Source organism: Poecilia latipinna, unplaced genomic scaffold (assembly GCF_001443285.1).
Source record: "Poecilia latipinna isolate Pla-1442-1.1 unplaced genomic scaffold, P_latipinna-1.0 Scaffold2039, whole genome shotgun sequence".
Taxonomy (NCBI): domain Eukaryota; kingdom Metazoa; phylum Chordata; class Actinopteri; order Cyprinodontiformes; family Poeciliidae; genus Poecilia; species Poecilia latipinna.
Window position 1 is genome coordinate 32089 of NW_015114655.1, and position 16020 is coordinate 48108.

The window sequence follows — 16020 nt, forward strand, 5'->3', positions numbered from 1 at the left end:
TACCATATTTTTCTTCAGGATGTAGAGCTAATTAGGTGACATAAACAACACCTTTATACATTATAAATAACATCTATATATCTAAATCACTTATAAAAGGAAGAAAAGAAATAAGACATGAAAAACAATATTATCAACAACAATAAAAATGCCATAACAATGTATACATAAGAAATTTAATTGAGCAAAAGTCAATAACGAACAAATTAATTAGGTTCACAGACGAATAGCCAGGGTTGTTAAACAAGCAATAATCCACATTTTTGTTTTGTTGGTAAAGTCCTATATATAGGAAAAATATGATTAAACTATTTAGTCTTCCAAGGTGGAAATTTTTCTTTGACTCTAAAACAATAAAATAAAACTCATTAATAGAATCACAATATCAACAATTTGTGCATCAAGTAAACACTTAGCATGCTACAGGTAAATGTTATCATTTAATTTGGCTAAGAATAATTATTGCACTGTCAATGAATGACGTCTAATAGATGTTCTATAGTTACCAGAGGAACACAGTAACGCCTTCATGAGCTCAAACTGACGAAGAAAAGAGGATGGGTGCTCTAAACAGTTTAGATAGAGTTGTTATTGGTTTCACCACCATTTACCTACTATTTTTCCAAGTATTCTTAAAAGATTGTCTGTTAGTCTGCAGCTCATGTGACCAAACCAGCCGAGGAGATGAAAAGCTAAAGCCCTCAACAGTTAAAACTTGAGATGACTTAAAACTTAAGTTAAATTTTTAAGTTTTAACTCATTGTTAAAATGCTAACATTACTTAACTAGAGGTAATGTTAGCTAATGTTACCTCTAACTAACTAGAGGTTTTGCACGAGTTGCACTTGTTAGGTAACCCCAAGATCACTGGGTCTTCTTAAAAGATAGAGTGACGTTTCTTAAAAATGTAGCCAGTGTTTTCAGCAAAATTGAGCTGACTGTCCAGGAATGATCCAAGGTATTTAAAACTTGCCATAGTTTCAACATCGAGTGAAACTGGAACCACTTTCAGGTATTGTTTGTCATTTAATTAGCTCTGCTTCCTTAAGAAAATTAAAAGGTATGGTGTTTTGTGAGGGACTTTATCTTTTGAGGTTCCAGTAATGCCAGAATTAATAATAAATAAGACTTTGGTATTTTGATTTAGTAATGTATTTATTAGTTGTGCTACCACCCCCAGGCCACTAGAGGCAGTAGCAGGCCCGAAAAGATGCGAAAAAGGAGCAGATTTAGAAGTACACAGAAAGCAACGGAAATTGTTAAAAACTGTGAGCTGCGCTGAAGTAAATAAAAGAGAAAAGTTCAAATACATGCTGAGAGTGAAACTCCTTCCTAAAGATGAAGTTAAACCACAGATTTACAAAGAAAATTAAAACGGGAGACCGCGGATAATATAGGAAATAGCGCCCCCTTCACTTCCGGAGTGCAATGGTCCCATTTCCAAATAAGGTAAGAGGCTGACAGTGGTCCGTCCCCGCCCCTTTCTGTTTGCTGCAGCGAGGTGGACTTGGGAGGATCCGGTGATGCTTTCAGGAACAATCCGAAACATAAACACTGAGCAGTTCTAGATTTGACCCAAAGCTCTCCCCCAACATTAAATCTGTGAAATCAAACTTACACTTACAGTTATTCAGATCAGAGTTGATTATGAAACAAACATTTATTACATTTCTAAAGTTTCAAGCCTGAAAATGACTGGAAACTGGCCAATCAGAGATTGTCTTTCAGTTCTGATACGTTGACCCATTTTCACAGAGAACCTAGATCCAGAGACGGTGGAGTTCCCTCCAGACGGATCAGAACCGCTCAGCTGAACTTTGCTCCTCTCTGTTCCTGCTTATAATTTTGTTGAAATAATAAAATAAACTGAACACAAACCAGGGCATTGTCACATTTTGTAGTCTGGTTTTCCCAGAATGCATCAGTGCACAATTTAAATCCGAACCGGCCAGAACCGCTGTTGGTGACAGTGAGAGGAAGAACTCTCCAGAACCGCCAACATGTTCTGATTGGTCCAATAGAATACAATGACTTTTTAGACTAGAACAAAGGTTCTGTGTGGTTCTGCTTAGTTTGACTCCAGAATCTGGGGTCAAACTGAGGTCCAGAGCCTCCACAGGTTCTGGACTCATGAACCTGTGGACCTGTCATGAAATCTGACTGGTTCTGGTCAGGTTTTATAGGTTCACTGGAGAGTCCAGCTCTGAGGTCAGCCCAGGTTCAGTTTTAAACTGGTACTGGTTCTGCTGTAGCAGCAGACAGCTTAGAACCTTCAGAGTCCGTTTGGGACCAAATCAGAAAAAGTTCTGAGCTTCAGCATGAAGAACAGTCAGGTTGTCTAAAGGCCAACGCACCAAACCAGTAGTAGTACCAGACTGCTAGCTAAAAAGCTAGCTGCGCTAATCCTGAAGCAGCAGTCATGAACATTAGTTCGGCTGATGCTAAATCGCTACGTCAATATGGCGTTTAGCAGAAGCTAAAATGCGAGTAGCTAGCGTATTTGTTAAACATCCTGATTGTATTCTTGATTTGTTCGTTTACTTCCTGTTTGCTCAATAAAGTTCCTTAAAAACAAGAGATGTGAGTGTACGGTGGTGGCGCAGGGGTTAAGCACAATCCACATATGGAGGCCTTAGTCCTCGATGCAGCTGTCGCAGGTTCGATTCCTGGCTTTGGTGACCTTTGATTCATGTCTTCCCCTTTCTCTCATTACCCACTTTCGTGTCAATTAACTATCAAATAAAGGCCGCTAGAGCCAAAAAAAAAAAAGAGATGTGAGATAAGGAAACAGAATTGTGTCAACCCCTTCAAAATAAGAGGACGAATATCCGTTTAACTACAGGAAGAATTTTTAGCAGCTGATACCAAAACAGTAAATTGATGATAATTAATTTCAGGGAAACTAAGTGTGCTAATATTTTCAAAGTTAGCATAATGGATAAATGCTAAGCTAACAATTAGCTCCACTATTTGTGGATTAGCATAAGCATGCACACCGCTGGTCAGAAACAGCTGAAGACCAGCACCAGTCGGGTTCAGGTTAGCTTCTTAATCAGCTAGAGACATTCAGGAAGAGTGACATCACTTCCTGTTTCCTGTTGGTGCGCAATCGGTACCAGAACCGGACCGGCTTCTTCAAACCTGCAGAACCAGAACTGTTGAGAGGAGAGAATCTGCTGAACATCTGGAGGAGTAGGAGTGATGAGGTCCGGTTCGACCAGAACCAGAACCACCCAGAGGTCAGTGAAGGAGGCTCAGCTACATAAAACCAGATTTAATTCATATTTCAAGTCAGAACAGGAAACAGTTTCCTGCCGATGGTGAGGAGGAGTGAACCATGCAGGTGAGAAACAAAACCTCTGCTCTGCAGCCCAGGGGACACGGTCACTGTGGTAACCATGGTAACAGTGGTAGCAGTGGTAACCGTGGTAGCCGTACCGTCAGCTGGGATGTTGGGAATGCTAACAGGAATGTTCAAACCATGAAGAAGAGCCGTCGTCACGCCACAGCGGGGTGAGCTGCTCCCAGGAAGTCACTGGAACCAATCAGAACGGGTCAGAACCAAACAGAACCAGGGTCCAGTCAAACCCTCGGGGTGGGATCAGAACCTACCTGAGGATGTTTGGCAGCTCCGGGCTCCTGTAGATGAACTTGTGTCTGAAGGCGAGAGCCGCCGGGAACGCCACGAACTGAACCTTATGGCCGCTCAGGCTGCTGGAGCGAGACGCCAGACTGTAGAGCTGCAGGAGCGCAGAGGAACTGGTCAGAGGAACTGTTCAGAGGAACTGTTCAGAGGAACTGGTCAGAGGAACTGTTCAGAGGAACTGGTCAGAGGAACTGTTCAGAGGANTGTTATTATCTTATTTTGTTTTTATCTTATTTTGTGCTTATTTTCAAGTACCGTATTTTCCGCACTATAAGGCGCACCTAAAAACCTTCAATTTCCTCAAAAGCCAACAGTGCGCCTTATGATCCGGTGCCCCTTATAGTGCGGAACATACGGTACATTATATGTGTTCATTGTCGTTAGTCGCAGAGACCAGGTAAGGTTCAAAGTTGCTGCTTTTATAAAAATATGTGTCCGTGTTATTTAGTCTTATTACCTTTGCATGTTTCTTGTTCAGAGCTCAGGTAGGACGGTGTTTACTGCAGTGTGTTCAGGCGGATCAGTAGCTCTGCTCTCTGGTTCCCATAAACTCTTTCAGGCTGAATACAGAAGTGACTCCATGGAAATAACTCAGGGAGGCTCCTTTATTCACCATCCGTCTCCTCCGGTAGTTTTAGGCTGAAGAAGCTGATCCGGAGTGAAGGCTGCAAACTTTACTGTGCGGCGTTAGCTTTAACTGGTAGCAACGAATATTTACAAGCCACCATCTTCTTAATTCAGGATTGTTTGGAAATCCATGAAAACTTAAACGCTCATTATATCGTGAGTTCAACAATGAGACACATTTTTGATGTTTATAAAATAAATGGCGATTACAGAAGTATTGGCAAAACTCAGTGTAATTTTACATTGACTGATGCTGAAAGTAACTCAAAAGTTACTTGTAATCTAAGTTACTTTTTCAAGGAGTAACCAGTAATCGGATTAAAATTTCTTTTTCAAATTAACTATGCCACCACTGATTATCAGTAATAATTAAAAAAAAAGTCATTCTAACAGAAATGGGAAAAATGACCCTGTTTAGAATCATAAATGTTTTTTAAATAAAGTTTTGTATTGTTGCTTTTCTTGTGGTAATTGATTGAAGTCTGTTATTTATAATAAAACTTCATTTTTAGTGTAGACTTTTTTCTACTTCCATTATTTAAAAAGTCTTAATTTTAAACAATCATTAATATTGTCACTGCACTCCAGAGCTGAAGGTGGCGCTACTGCCCAGCATGGCTGCTGTTGTTTCTGTTGAAGTCTTTAATTTAGGTCGTTGTTAAAATTTTCTAATTATAAATCGCTTTTATCTAAATTATCTGTTTATTTTCTACTCCTCGTATCTGAACAGAATATTCTTAGAACATAATTTTACCCAGAGTGGCGCCCTCTGCAGGTCAGCTGACCGGATGGGAGTGGAGCTTAGCGTGGGGGCTGAGCTCCACAGAAACTTCCTGATGGTAACCCGTCCATCCTGGTTAGTGTCCAGATTAGCATCTCGGTTAGCGTCTAATCTCTGGAGCTGGGCGTCCTGCAGACACAGTGGGATCATCAGGCTTGGTTCAGCTGCTTCTGGCTCTGGTTCTGGAGGTCCAGCTACCTGCAGGTCCAGGTGATCACATACTGGAGCCACATCACATCCTCCTGCTCTCCCTCCTGCATCCTGCTGCTGATCTGCTGCAGAGACGGCAGCATTTAAAGCTGCTGTGTAACTTCTATAGAAAAAGTTTTCCCGTATTGGTTCAGTCCGTCTCCAGGTTGTCATGAGACAGATCGATCTCTGCCTTCCCACTGCTAACTAGAAACAACCAATCAGAGCCAGGAGGAGGGTCTTAGTGCCGTCAACCGTCCTCCATGCTAATTGCAACTAGCATAGCCTGTTATGAATGCTAAGGCTAGTTAGTAAGCATGGAAGCAGATAAACAGTTTCCGTATACTGGTAAGTTCTTTCTCCACCATTAGCACATGGTGCTAATGGTGCTAACCCTCACATGAGGGTGATTGGCAGTCCTAAGCCCCGCCTCCTGGCTCTGGTTGGTTGTTTTTGGTGCATTTTTCAGATGCATCAATCTGTTCTCATTACAAACTGTCACAACATGGAGACAGTTTGAGCTAATATGCAAAAACACACTGCAGCTTTAAGTCAGAACCTCAGACCCGGTTCTGGTTCCAATTTCTAGTGCAGAGTACCTTTAATGTGAAAGAGCTGCTGGTCCATCCTGCTGCTTCCTGTCTCTTCATCAGATTTCAGGCTCTGCAGAGAAAACATGGAGCTGAGAGGAATCAGTGTGTGTTCAGAGTGTGTGAGTCCCAACAGCAGGATAAACTGTAATCATAAGGAATTCCTGAACAGATTTAGTTCTGCTGGATGAACAGAGACTGAGAGGAACACACACACACACACACACACACACACACACACACACTGCTGAGAGGATTTGATCTGGTTCTGGTCCGGTTCTACAGCAGCTGTTCCTGGTTCAGATTAAAGTCTGTGTGGAGATGCTGCACCAGAACCAGAACTTTATCCGATTTCATTTTTATTGACCTACCAACATGCATTTAACTGGTAACCATGGAAACCACACCCAGCACCAACCAATGGGCTTCTGCCAAGAGTCACATGACTTCCTGTCAGCAGGTGGACCGAACCAGAACCTTCTGGTTCTACCAGCACATGAACTCAACAGAACCTCCAGAACCTCAGTTAAAGAAGTGGAACCAGAACTGGACAGGTTCTGGTTCTGTCAGTCTGACCCAGAGGAGGATGAAGGTCATAGCGGTTTGTGGCTCCAGCGTTCCTTTCCATCCCACTTCCTGAGGAAAAACCCACCAACCCCCTCAGGTATTCCAGCTGCAGGAATCTTCCTCTCTCCTGTTGCTGCAGCAACGCAGTGGCTGCTAATCGCTCCTGATCCAAGTTCATCTGCCGAGCTCTGCAACCAGAACCAGAACAGAACTGGCTCACTGACTCTAATGAACCTCCTGATGGTGGACCACAGGAAGCTGAGAGTCTTCAGAGATCCAACACTCTGATGAAGGTCTCTTAAAGACCTTAAAACCCACCCAAACACTCTTCACACTCACCATGCTAAGGCTGAAGCCAAAGCTAGGGCTAAAAGTTGGAACTTGGAGCATATTACGTCACACAGTAAGTAAAAACATTCAAGTTACCATGGCGACGCCCAGGTAGCCATTGTTCGCAGAATCTCTTCCAAACATCACCAGTGTAATTAGTTCAGTTGAGAGCTGCAGGCGCTACGTGTAGCATTGGTTTTAGACGTTTCCACCACAGCTTCCTGCTGCTGATGTGAGGAGCGGCCATATTGAAATGCAAAGTCAACTTTAAAAGTTTCTGAGTGGGAGGTCCAACTTCAGCGGCCATCCACTAGATATTTCTGAGTTCAGATTATACATTGAACGCACATAAAACTAAAGCTGAAACTAAAGGTAAAGGTAGGGCTAATGCTAATGTCAGGGCCAAGGCTAAGGCTACCAGAGCAGCTGACTGTTCCAGAAGTTCAAACAGATTAAATAAAAGAAAACCTTCTGAAAACATATGATTCCAGGTAGCATCAGTATTAGCATCAGTGTTAGCCTCAACAGTTATTATTGTTGCAGTAGACCATCTCCACAGCAACAATAATAACTGCTAGTTCAATTGCAGGTTTATTAAACATTTTAAGGAAAGAGGGGACCCGACCACCACCCACACTTGGGTTCTGCTAGGGGCTACATAAGCTAATATAGGCTAACAGAGGCTAACACATGCTAACATAGACTAAGCGTGACTAACATAAGCTAACAGAGGCTAACATGCTAACGAAGGCTAACGATGAACCTTGGCCTGTTCACCTCCATGCTCTCCAGAGACGTGGACCGTCTCAGTTTGGCCCTGCGGACACGTGGGGACGAATCCAGGTTCAGGTCCACGGGTTTGGTTCTGGTCGGGGTCGAGTCCAGGCTGGTACTGGACTGGGTTTCGGGTCGAGAGCGGCGGCCATAACGCTTTGCTCCCTTCACAAACTTTGGCTTCACCTCCTGCGGGACAGCTGCAGGAGGAAGAGGAGGAGGGGGAAGGTCATCTGGCTGGACCAGAACCATAACCAGAACCAGTGACTACTGGACCCTGCAGTGTCTCACCTGGCTCCAGGTAGCTGCTGTCGTCCTCTGAGGTGCTGAAGTCCAGAGAGTGGGACAGAACCACCACCAAGCCATTCTTAAACTCATCAAAGTTCACCTGGAACACAAACAGAACCCAGACTGAGCCCAGCAGAACCCTGCAGAACCAATAGTTCTGGTCCAGTAGAACCGGTTACCCTGCCGTGGGGACGCTCCCCCAGCAGCGTGTCCAGCAGCAGCGGCAGATGTTCGTCCAGCTGCAGCTTCCTGCTCAGCTCGGTCAGCTCCTCCCGGTCCAGGAAACCCGTCGCTGTCGAGTCGCAGCCGTCAAACTCCGCCCTCAGCTGGGTCACATAGCAGCTAGGCTCCGCCTCCTCCATCGGGACGCATCACACTGTGATGTCACACCTGGTGGGAGCAGACCGTGGCGTCATCTGACCAACAGAGTCACAGCAGGTCCAAAAGGCTGGTACCGAGTCCTCCCATGTAGCCTGAGAACCTCCAGAACCTGTGAAGCTCGTGAAGTACCTCAGGGATGAGTCCTCAGTCCGGGTTCCATCAGAGTTCTAACAGTGGGAACCATCAGGGATCAGAACCAGGTTCCAAAAAACTCCAGGTCCACAAACAGCAAACACACTGAACCGACCCAAAAAACGAGACCAACGAAAACACGCAGAAAAAAAATCACTTCCTGTCAACAAGACAACAGAACCAGTGAGTCCCAGTAACAGACCAGTGAATGAAAACCAGAGATGCTTTGTGTCTTATCTGAACTCTGTTCTGGATCTGCTAAAAGTGTCTTCAGGTTAACAGGAAGTAGTTTCTCTCCACTGTCGCCACGCGCTTGTTCCGGAGGAGGAACTGGACTTCCCGAGATAGAAAAGTTTGGACCAGTTGGTGTTTTGAACGGAACCAGACTGGACCGAATTTCTTCAGCTACAGAATCAGCACCGCAGCTGACCTTCAAATCAAAGTCTTAAGGCTTCTTTATGTCATGCCCGGTTCTAGTGACCCGGTTCTCTTCCAACGGTTCCAACAGTTCTGAACCCAGATTGAATGAATCCGTCTGTGGTGCTAATTTCAGAATAAAAACCGAGTCCGCTCCTCGGTCGCTCGTCTGTTTCCGGAGAGCCCTCGGCTCTGCTCGGAGAGCCTCGCGGGCCGGAGAAGCTTCACCATGGGAACGGAGGCGCGAGCCGCAGGAACAAAAGGCTCGCGAGGCAAACCGAGACAGAAAGTTATGAGGTTTATATCCGCGCCGTTAGCTGCGGCTGGTTCGGACAGAAGAACCATCCCGCTAACTGGGACTAACTTACCCACAGAAAGTTCTGCTCCGATCCGGTCCGAACCTCACGGGTCCTCCATGAAGGAGATACTGGAGCTGAGTCAACCGTTACAGAACCGAACCAGGGGCAGAGTTAGCGGAGCTGCTGACCCAGAGAACCGAGACCCGAACTGACCGGAGCAAAAATAAGATTACATACACACAAACTGACTTCCGGTCTGATTTCAAAATAAGACACAAAACACTCCGTTTTTCGGCCGATTTCATGGTTTCTTTCTTCTATCATTTTGTTGAACTTATCCTTCATCAAGTTTACCTTTTTACGTTAATTATTATAAAATACTTTAGATGTTTTATTTGGTTCATAATATTTTTTTAATGTCTTCAGTAGGGAGAACATGCAAACTCCATGCAGAAAGACCCTGGGAATCGAACCCAGAACCTTCTTTCTGCAAGACAACAGCTCTACCAACTGCGCCACTGTGCAGCCCAATATGTTAATTTAATACACTAAATTAAACTTTATTATGACTGTACAGTAACTGATATGTTATATGGTATAAAGTCATACCTATTGGAGTAAGAAGATACGTGCATGCTGGGTTCTCTCCGGGTTCTCCGGCTTCCTCCAAAAACATGACCGTCAGGTTAACTGGTCTCTCTAAATTATCCCTAGGTGTGTGTGTGTGTGCATGGTTGTTTGTCCTGTCTGTCTCTGTGTTGCCCTGCGACAGACTGGTGACCTGTCCAGGCTGTACTCCGCCTCTCACCCGGAACGTTAGCTGGAGAGGCACCAGCACCTCCCGACCCTACGTGGGGTTAGGGTGTACAGAAAATGGATGAATGGATGAAATTAACATATTTGAGCAAGCATTATTTAAATTGGTATTATGCTGGGTTCTCCAGACAGAACCAGTTTAGCCAGTTAGAATGATGAACAGGTCCTAACTGATGAGTTCACTGAGAATCTTCGCAACTGAACTGAAAGATTAAAACCCTGCCAGCTGTTATTTTGGTAGGAGAAGCAACCCGTTCCGGTGTGCTGCTGTCACTGCTGCCGACTTGATGGAATTCTGATTGGAACGTGGTGCAGAGCACAATTCTTCCGCTGGAGGGCACTAAAACACAGCAGGTCTGAACTACAGGAGACCAGAGAAGAACTTGGAAGTTTTCTGAAGAAAATTACGTCACCGTTACGGAGTAAAAACGCAGGTAGACCAGCGGTCCAGAGGTCATCAGAACCTTGGAGCTGCTGCTGCAGAAATTGCTTTTACATCATTAATATTTGATTCATTTCACCAGGAACCTCAAGAGGAGTTTTTAGGTTCTTATGAAGGAAAATAAATAAAAATGTCTCTGATTCCATAAAATCTGTAAACCTGTGGAAAACGGTCAACAATAGAAGTTCTGACAGGTTTTGAGTTGGCCCAGTGGACTCTAGGGTTCTGGTCAGTTTGGAGCAGGATGTGAGGTGAAGGAGCTGCAGTCTGATGAAAACATGAAGCAGAACCGGTTCTGCTGGTCCGATCACATTCTGCTGCTCAGACCACTTCTGGTTCTGGTTTCACTGCTGCCTGTGCGGGTCGGTACCATGATGCTTTAACTAGACCGTGCAGAGAGTGGGGTTCTGGTTGTTCTAATGGTTCTGATTGGTTCTTGTGGTTCTGATTGTTTCTAGTAGTTCTGGTGGTTTTGATGGTGGTTCTGATTGGTTCTGATTGGTTCTCAAGGTGGTGTTTGTTCTGAGTGGTTCTGGTGGTTCTGAGTTAGCAGATCTTGAGCTGCGCCTGGTTCCGATCTTCTCTCTGATAGCGCTGCAGGTCCAGTTTGGCCAGTTCTCCTCAGTGAAGCAGAACCTTTGGTGAATGATGTTGTTGATGTTCTAGATGAGGAAGATACAGAACTGGGATCAGAACCAGAACCAGTCAAGATCTTGGAGCTCTGTTTGACATGTGAACCGGGATCAAACAGGAATCGTCAGTTAGAACCAGAACCAGAACCAGAACCATGCTGCTGTGGTTACAGAGCAGCTCTATTATGGGATGTCTGACCTCCTCCCAGTCAGATTTCCCAGTAGAAATAGATGAAGGTCCAGTGGGATTTCTGGACTCCAGCCGGTTCCGCAACCCACCGCTTACATCATGACCTCCTGACCTTTCTGCCCCACATTACGTCGGAGGTTTGCTGTTTCCTAACGCTGACTCAGCAGAAAAAATGCTGAGTCAGCAGGAGAGCAGCTGATTGGATCAGAACCGATCACTGATGACCCCAGAACTAGTAGGAAATAAAATCATGTTCAGTGAACACAGTGTCCTGGTTCTGACCCATAAATCATCAGAACCGACCGATCAGAACCGAAACTATCCTTTAATAAACAACAGATCCAACAGAACGGCAGGAAGACTAAAGACAGAACTTTGGTTCTGTAACATCAGTTCTGCTGGTCGTTTGTTTTCCTGCGGTCCCTGAACGCACCACAGCCTCCCTTCATGAGGAGCCAGAAGCGGATGCGGTCTGATTGGTGTAGAGCTGTTGACGTCAGCTAGAGGAGGGCGGGGCTAAAGGAGGAAAAAGCAGCTGTTGATCAGCTGGACTGAAACTGGATCCGAGTTCCGAACCTACGGCAGGTGAGTTCACGTCCCGCGTGACGTCAACAGCGTATGACGTCACAGGGTTCTGGAGAGATTCGTGCGGGGTTCTGAATTGGCTTCATAACGGGTTGCGGGGGGTTCGGGTGTTTTCGGGGGTCTCCACTGGAACCGACGTGTTTACCGGGTCAGAACCGAACTTGTCCCTCCTTCATTCAGAACGTTCAGAACCGGGAACCGGTCCAGTGGTCCAGAGAACCCAGCAGAACCAGCAGCGGTGCCAGATTGGACCTGAAGGATCCGAACGGTTCTGCAGAACTCCTGGCGAACGGAACCGGTCCAGTCAGGATCAGTTAGCTTCTCACAGGTAGGATCTGAGGGTTAGTTCCGATCCACCTACAGCCAGAACCGGGTCCAATTAGAGGAGAGCTCTGCACAGATTTATGCACAAGATTCTGAGGTTCGGTCGGTGGTTCGGTGCTGAAGTGTTTGGGTGTAAGTCACCGAGCAGTGTGTGTGTTTCTCTCCAGATGGGGGCCCAGGTCTCGGTTCCGGACGGGGTCCACGTGGTGGTGGTTGGCGGCGGGTTCGGCGGCATCGCGGCGGCGCAGCAGCTCCGTTCGGCCGGGTTCGACTTCACCCTGCTGGACCTCCGGGACTCCTTCCACCACAACGTGGCGGCGCTGCGGGCCTCGGTCCAGCCCGGTACCGACCCCTCCGACCTGTCGCTGGCCCCACTGTACTCCCTGACCTCTGACCCCTGACCTCTGACCCCAGGCTTCGCCCAGCGGACCTTCATCCCGTATGTGGAGACGTTCGGAACCAGCTTCCTGCAGGGCCGCGTGGAGCGCGTGGACCCGGAGAGGCAGCTGGTGGTTCTCCAGGGAGGCAGGGTGAGGAGGGGCGGTGGGGTGAGAGCGGCTGCTGCCCCCTGCCGGCCAGGTGAGCTCTGACAGGTGTCCCCCTACCGCAGGAGGTCCAGTACTCCCACCTGATCCTGTGTACTGGTTCTGATGGTCCGTTCCCTGGGAAGTTCAACACCGAGGCGTCGCTGCAGGACGGCATGACGGCGTACGAGGACATGGTGGGACAGGTGAGACGGGGGGAGGGGGACAGAGGCAAATAGTGGGACAGGACGCTGCTGACCCTGGTTCTCTGTGTGTGTCCAGATCCAGGCGGCGGACTCGGTTCTGGTGGTCGGGGGCGGAGCTACAGGGGTGGAGATGGCGGCTGAGATCAAGACGGAGTATCCAGATAAGAAGGTGGGTCGGGTTCTGGTCGGGTTCAGCAGTACTCAACAGAACTTTACCCTTCAGTCTGTATGAAAGGTTCTGGTTCTGTAGGCCCTGCTGAAACGGGTTCACAGTTATTTGGTTCACACCGGTCCTGAAGGTTCTGTGGGTCCGGATTGAGTTCTGGGCTGTTTTCTTTGATTCCATGAACCGGATCAGAACCGAGTCACCTAGAGTTCTGCTGCTGGGTGGTTCCTGTACAGCAGGGGTTCCCAACCTGGGGGGTCGGGACCCCTTGGGGGTCAGGAGACTCCAAGGTTGGGTCACAAAATGATTTGCAGAATGAAAGTGACGCCTGAGGGGTACGGAGGCCCAGAAGGGACAGAAATGCATAAATCTGCCATTAAGTTAATTAGCAAATATTTTTATCATTTCTGATAAATAAATTTATTTAAAATATTAAGAATTATGTGACTCTGTATCAGCGTCCTGCTTCCTGCTGAGGCAGGTGAACGTTTGGTTACCTGGTCCAATCCGATCCTGGCCTGTTGGACTTGATCTCCCCTGATCTAAACATTTAAATAGAGAAAACTCGTCTCTGATGCTTTTATTTTGAAAAGCTGGGGAACCTCTACTGTAGATGAACCCAGTTGGTCTGGACCTCCGGAACCTCCAGAACCTGGGGCTCTGGACTCCGTCCTCACCTCTGTTTCTCCTCCAGGTGGTTCTGATCCACTCCAGGATCGGGCTGGCCGACCCGCAGCTGGTCCAGAGCGTCAGGCAGCAGGCCAAGGAGGTTCTTCTGGAGAAGGGAGTGGAGCTGGTTCTGGGTACGCTAGCCGCTAGCCGTTAGCTGCTAGTTGTTAGCTGGTTCTGTCCGGCTCCCGGCAACCTGCTGCTGTGTTTCAGGTCAGAAGGTGTCCAACTTGTCGGAGCTGCCACTGAACCGGACCCAGAAGAACCTGCAGGTCAGAACGGACAAGGGGGAGACTCTGGAGACGGACCTGATCATCTGCTGCACTGGCACCAGGATCAACTCTGGAGCCTACGCCTCCAGCCTGGGTGGGTCCGCCGGGGGGCGCCTGCTGCTCGCTGCCACCAGAATCTGCTGTACAAAAGAATTTGGGAGATTTAACTGTGATGAGAAGAAACATATTTATATTTACGCCATATTGTACTTTCATTTATAGATATCAGTGTGTGGCTAAATATTTAGCTACACAATAAGCTAAATAGTTAAATGCCAAGTTAAATGTTTAGCTAGCAAGGCAAATATTTAGCTTAGTGTGATGCTAGCTAGTTGCACACTAAGCTAAACATTTGGTGTGAAACAGAAATTTATAACTGAATTAAGAACATATGTAAATATGACTCTGTATTATAACCGACTAAATGAGCCAAATTTCTGCTGTTCATTTTGGCTTTAACTTTACAAACATGATCAGCTTCGCTACAGGAACAGCTGCTAGCTTAGCTTCAGCCTGCAGGGATTTTGCAGCTTTTAGTCTCTGGGACCTCCTATCAGCTGATGGTCCCATCTGTTATTGACCAGATATGGATCTCTCATTGATTGGATATTGATCAGTTAATAGCCTGTTACTGTGTGTTCGTTCAGCGGGCAGCATGGCTGCTGATGGGGCGCTGAAGGTCAACCAGTACCTGCAGGTCGAGGGTTTCTCCAATATCTTCGCCGTTGGCGACTGCGCCGACCTGCGTGAGGCGAAGCTGGCGTACCACGCCGGCCTCCACGCCTACATCGCCGTGTCCAACATCATCAGCAGCCTGAGCGGGAAGCCGCTGACGCCGTATCGCACAGGTAGGCTCCCCCTGAGGCAGACGGGTGGCGAGTTGCCTGACCCTCGCTGACCCTGTGGCGGTTGCTAGGTTACGTCTCCATGCTGCTGGCGATGGGCCGAGACGACGGCGTGGGCCAGTTCAACGGTGTCCGGCTGCCCCGCTGGCTGGTCGCCCTGGGGAAGAGCCGTGACCTGCTGCTGTGGAAGAGCTGGAGGGAGATGCAGCAGAAGCAGCCCTGATGGTCTCCATGGAAACGCCTGAGGATCACCAGCATCACCTAGTGCCTATCGCTCTGACCTCTGACCTTAAAGCTTAACAGCATAACATGTTAGCAGCTGTTTCACTCATGATTATCGTCCAAACTGATGTTTTTCTCTTCTGCATTAATAACCTCTGAATATAAACAACTTTTTACTGAATAAACTCAACATGTTGAAAATGTTTTTGTTCTTAAATACTTTCACTTTTATATGCAGAAGTATTTGTGTTTTTCAGGTTTTATTCCCTTAAAGCTAAATGCGTCATAAAGTCAGGGGTGAAAGTCGTTTTAAATTCTTGGGGGTACGATGACCAAATATATATATATATATATATATATATATATATATATATAGCTTCTTTGTTGTGCTCTGGAGTTTCTGTGCTGATAAATTTTTTTGTGAAGTGATAAAAGCTGGTAGCTCTTGAATTGCTACAATATAAAGCTGTATTTCCTCCTTCAGCCCACTNGCTGCAATGTTTAACCTTGAGATGCCAGGAGACCTAAACTCTGAACATCATGGCATGGAGAGCATCCCAGTTTTCCATGTCTGGCATATAACCATTCATTTTATCTTTTAAACTGGTTCTGGTACACAGGATCAATATATTGATCCTGTGTCCAGACAGAGGGATAATCAGTAGGCCTAGCAGCATCATGACCTGTTTGTTCTGAAGATCCTGCAGCTTCCACTTTGTCTTCCTAACATGGCGCCTCCTCATCCTGACTCTCACACTGACAGGAGGAACCACAGAGCTCTGATAGGTTAAAGCTCATCTTCTGAAGTTGGGATGTTTTTTCTCCAACAGGTTGCAGAGGAATCACCTCAAACCAGATGTTGGACTGGATTTTATTTCACTGTCATTTGTGAATGTTAGAGCCTCATTTTCAACAGTGGAGCTATAAAGGTTGAAAAAGGTTATAATTTTGGAGAAAGTCTCATCAATATTTCCACTAAATGAGGCAAAAAAATAAAGAATAATTTGATAGATGAAAAGCCTCTCAGACTCTGAGCCCGACAGCACCAAACTATTTTTTTATATTAGACAATTAATTTAATTTCACATAATTATCACAGTAGAAGC

At 46.4% G+C, this 16020-nt stretch overlaps 2 protein-coding genes and 1 long non-coding RNA gene across 3 annotated transcripts in view; 1 reads left to right on the forward strand and 2 right to left on the reverse strand.

Annotated features, from left to right (window-relative positions):
• ninl (ninein-like) overlaps positions 1-9262 on the reverse strand; it is a 36347-nt gene extending 27085 nt beyond the window's left edge. Inside the window, exons 1-7 of the mRNA XM_015016606.1 lie at positions 9091-9262; positions 7972-8182; positions 7796-7892; positions 7508-7704; positions 5843-5906; positions 5253-5329; positions 5028-5183 (exon numbers count right to left, since the gene is read on the reverse strand). Of these exons, the coding sequence (XP_014872092.1) occupies positions 5028-5183; positions 5253-5329; positions 5843-5906; positions 7508-7704; positions 7796-7892; positions 7972-8154 (774 nt within the window). The 5' untranslated portion in view covers positions 8155-8182; positions 9091-9262. The remainder of the gene's footprint in view (positions 1-5027; positions 5184-5252; positions 5330-5842; positions 5907-7507; positions 7705-7795; positions 7893-7971; positions 8183-9090) is intronic.
• LOC106935894 (uncharacterized) lies at positions 1644-3849 on the reverse strand. The gene is made up of 2 exons (XR_001421996.1): positions 3613-3849; positions 1644-3535 (listed from the first exon to the last, which is right to left on the reverse strand). It is a non-coding gene; the product is annotated as an uncharacterized LOC106935894 (long non-coding RNA).
• A 2313-nt stretch (positions 9263-11575) lies between the features above and the next one.
• aifm2 (AIF family member 2) lies at positions 11576-15117 on the forward strand. The gene is made up of 10 exons (XM_015016603.1): positions 11576-11686; positions 11867-12014; positions 12178-12352; positions 12425-12540; positions 12621-12740; positions 12817-12909; positions 13601-13709; positions 13789-13941; positions 14495-14695; positions 14764-15117. The coding sequence occupies exons 3-10, from the start codon at positions 12178-12180 to the stop codon at positions 14913-14915; spliced, it is 1119 nt and encodes a 372-aa protein (XP_014872089.1). The 5' UTR covers positions 11576-11686; positions 11867-12014; the 3' UTR covers positions 14916-15117.
• The last annotated feature ends 903 nt before the right edge of the window (positions 15118-16020 follow it).

Bases quoted from the DNA above. Each gene is read 5' to 3' on its own strand.
- aifm2 (XM_015016603.1), top strand. From the start codon at position 12,178: ATGGGGGCCCAGGTCTCGGTTCCGGACGGGGTCCACGTGGTGGTGGTT. The intron at 12,741-12,816 runs GTGAGACGGGGG...GTGTGTGTCCAG, and splicing joins ACGAGGACATGGTGGGACAG to ATCCAGGCGGCGGACTCGGT. The intron at 12,910-13,600 runs GTGGGTCGGGTT...TTTCTCCTCCAG, and splicing joins CGGAGTATCCAGATAAGAAG to GTGGTTCTGATCCACTCCAG.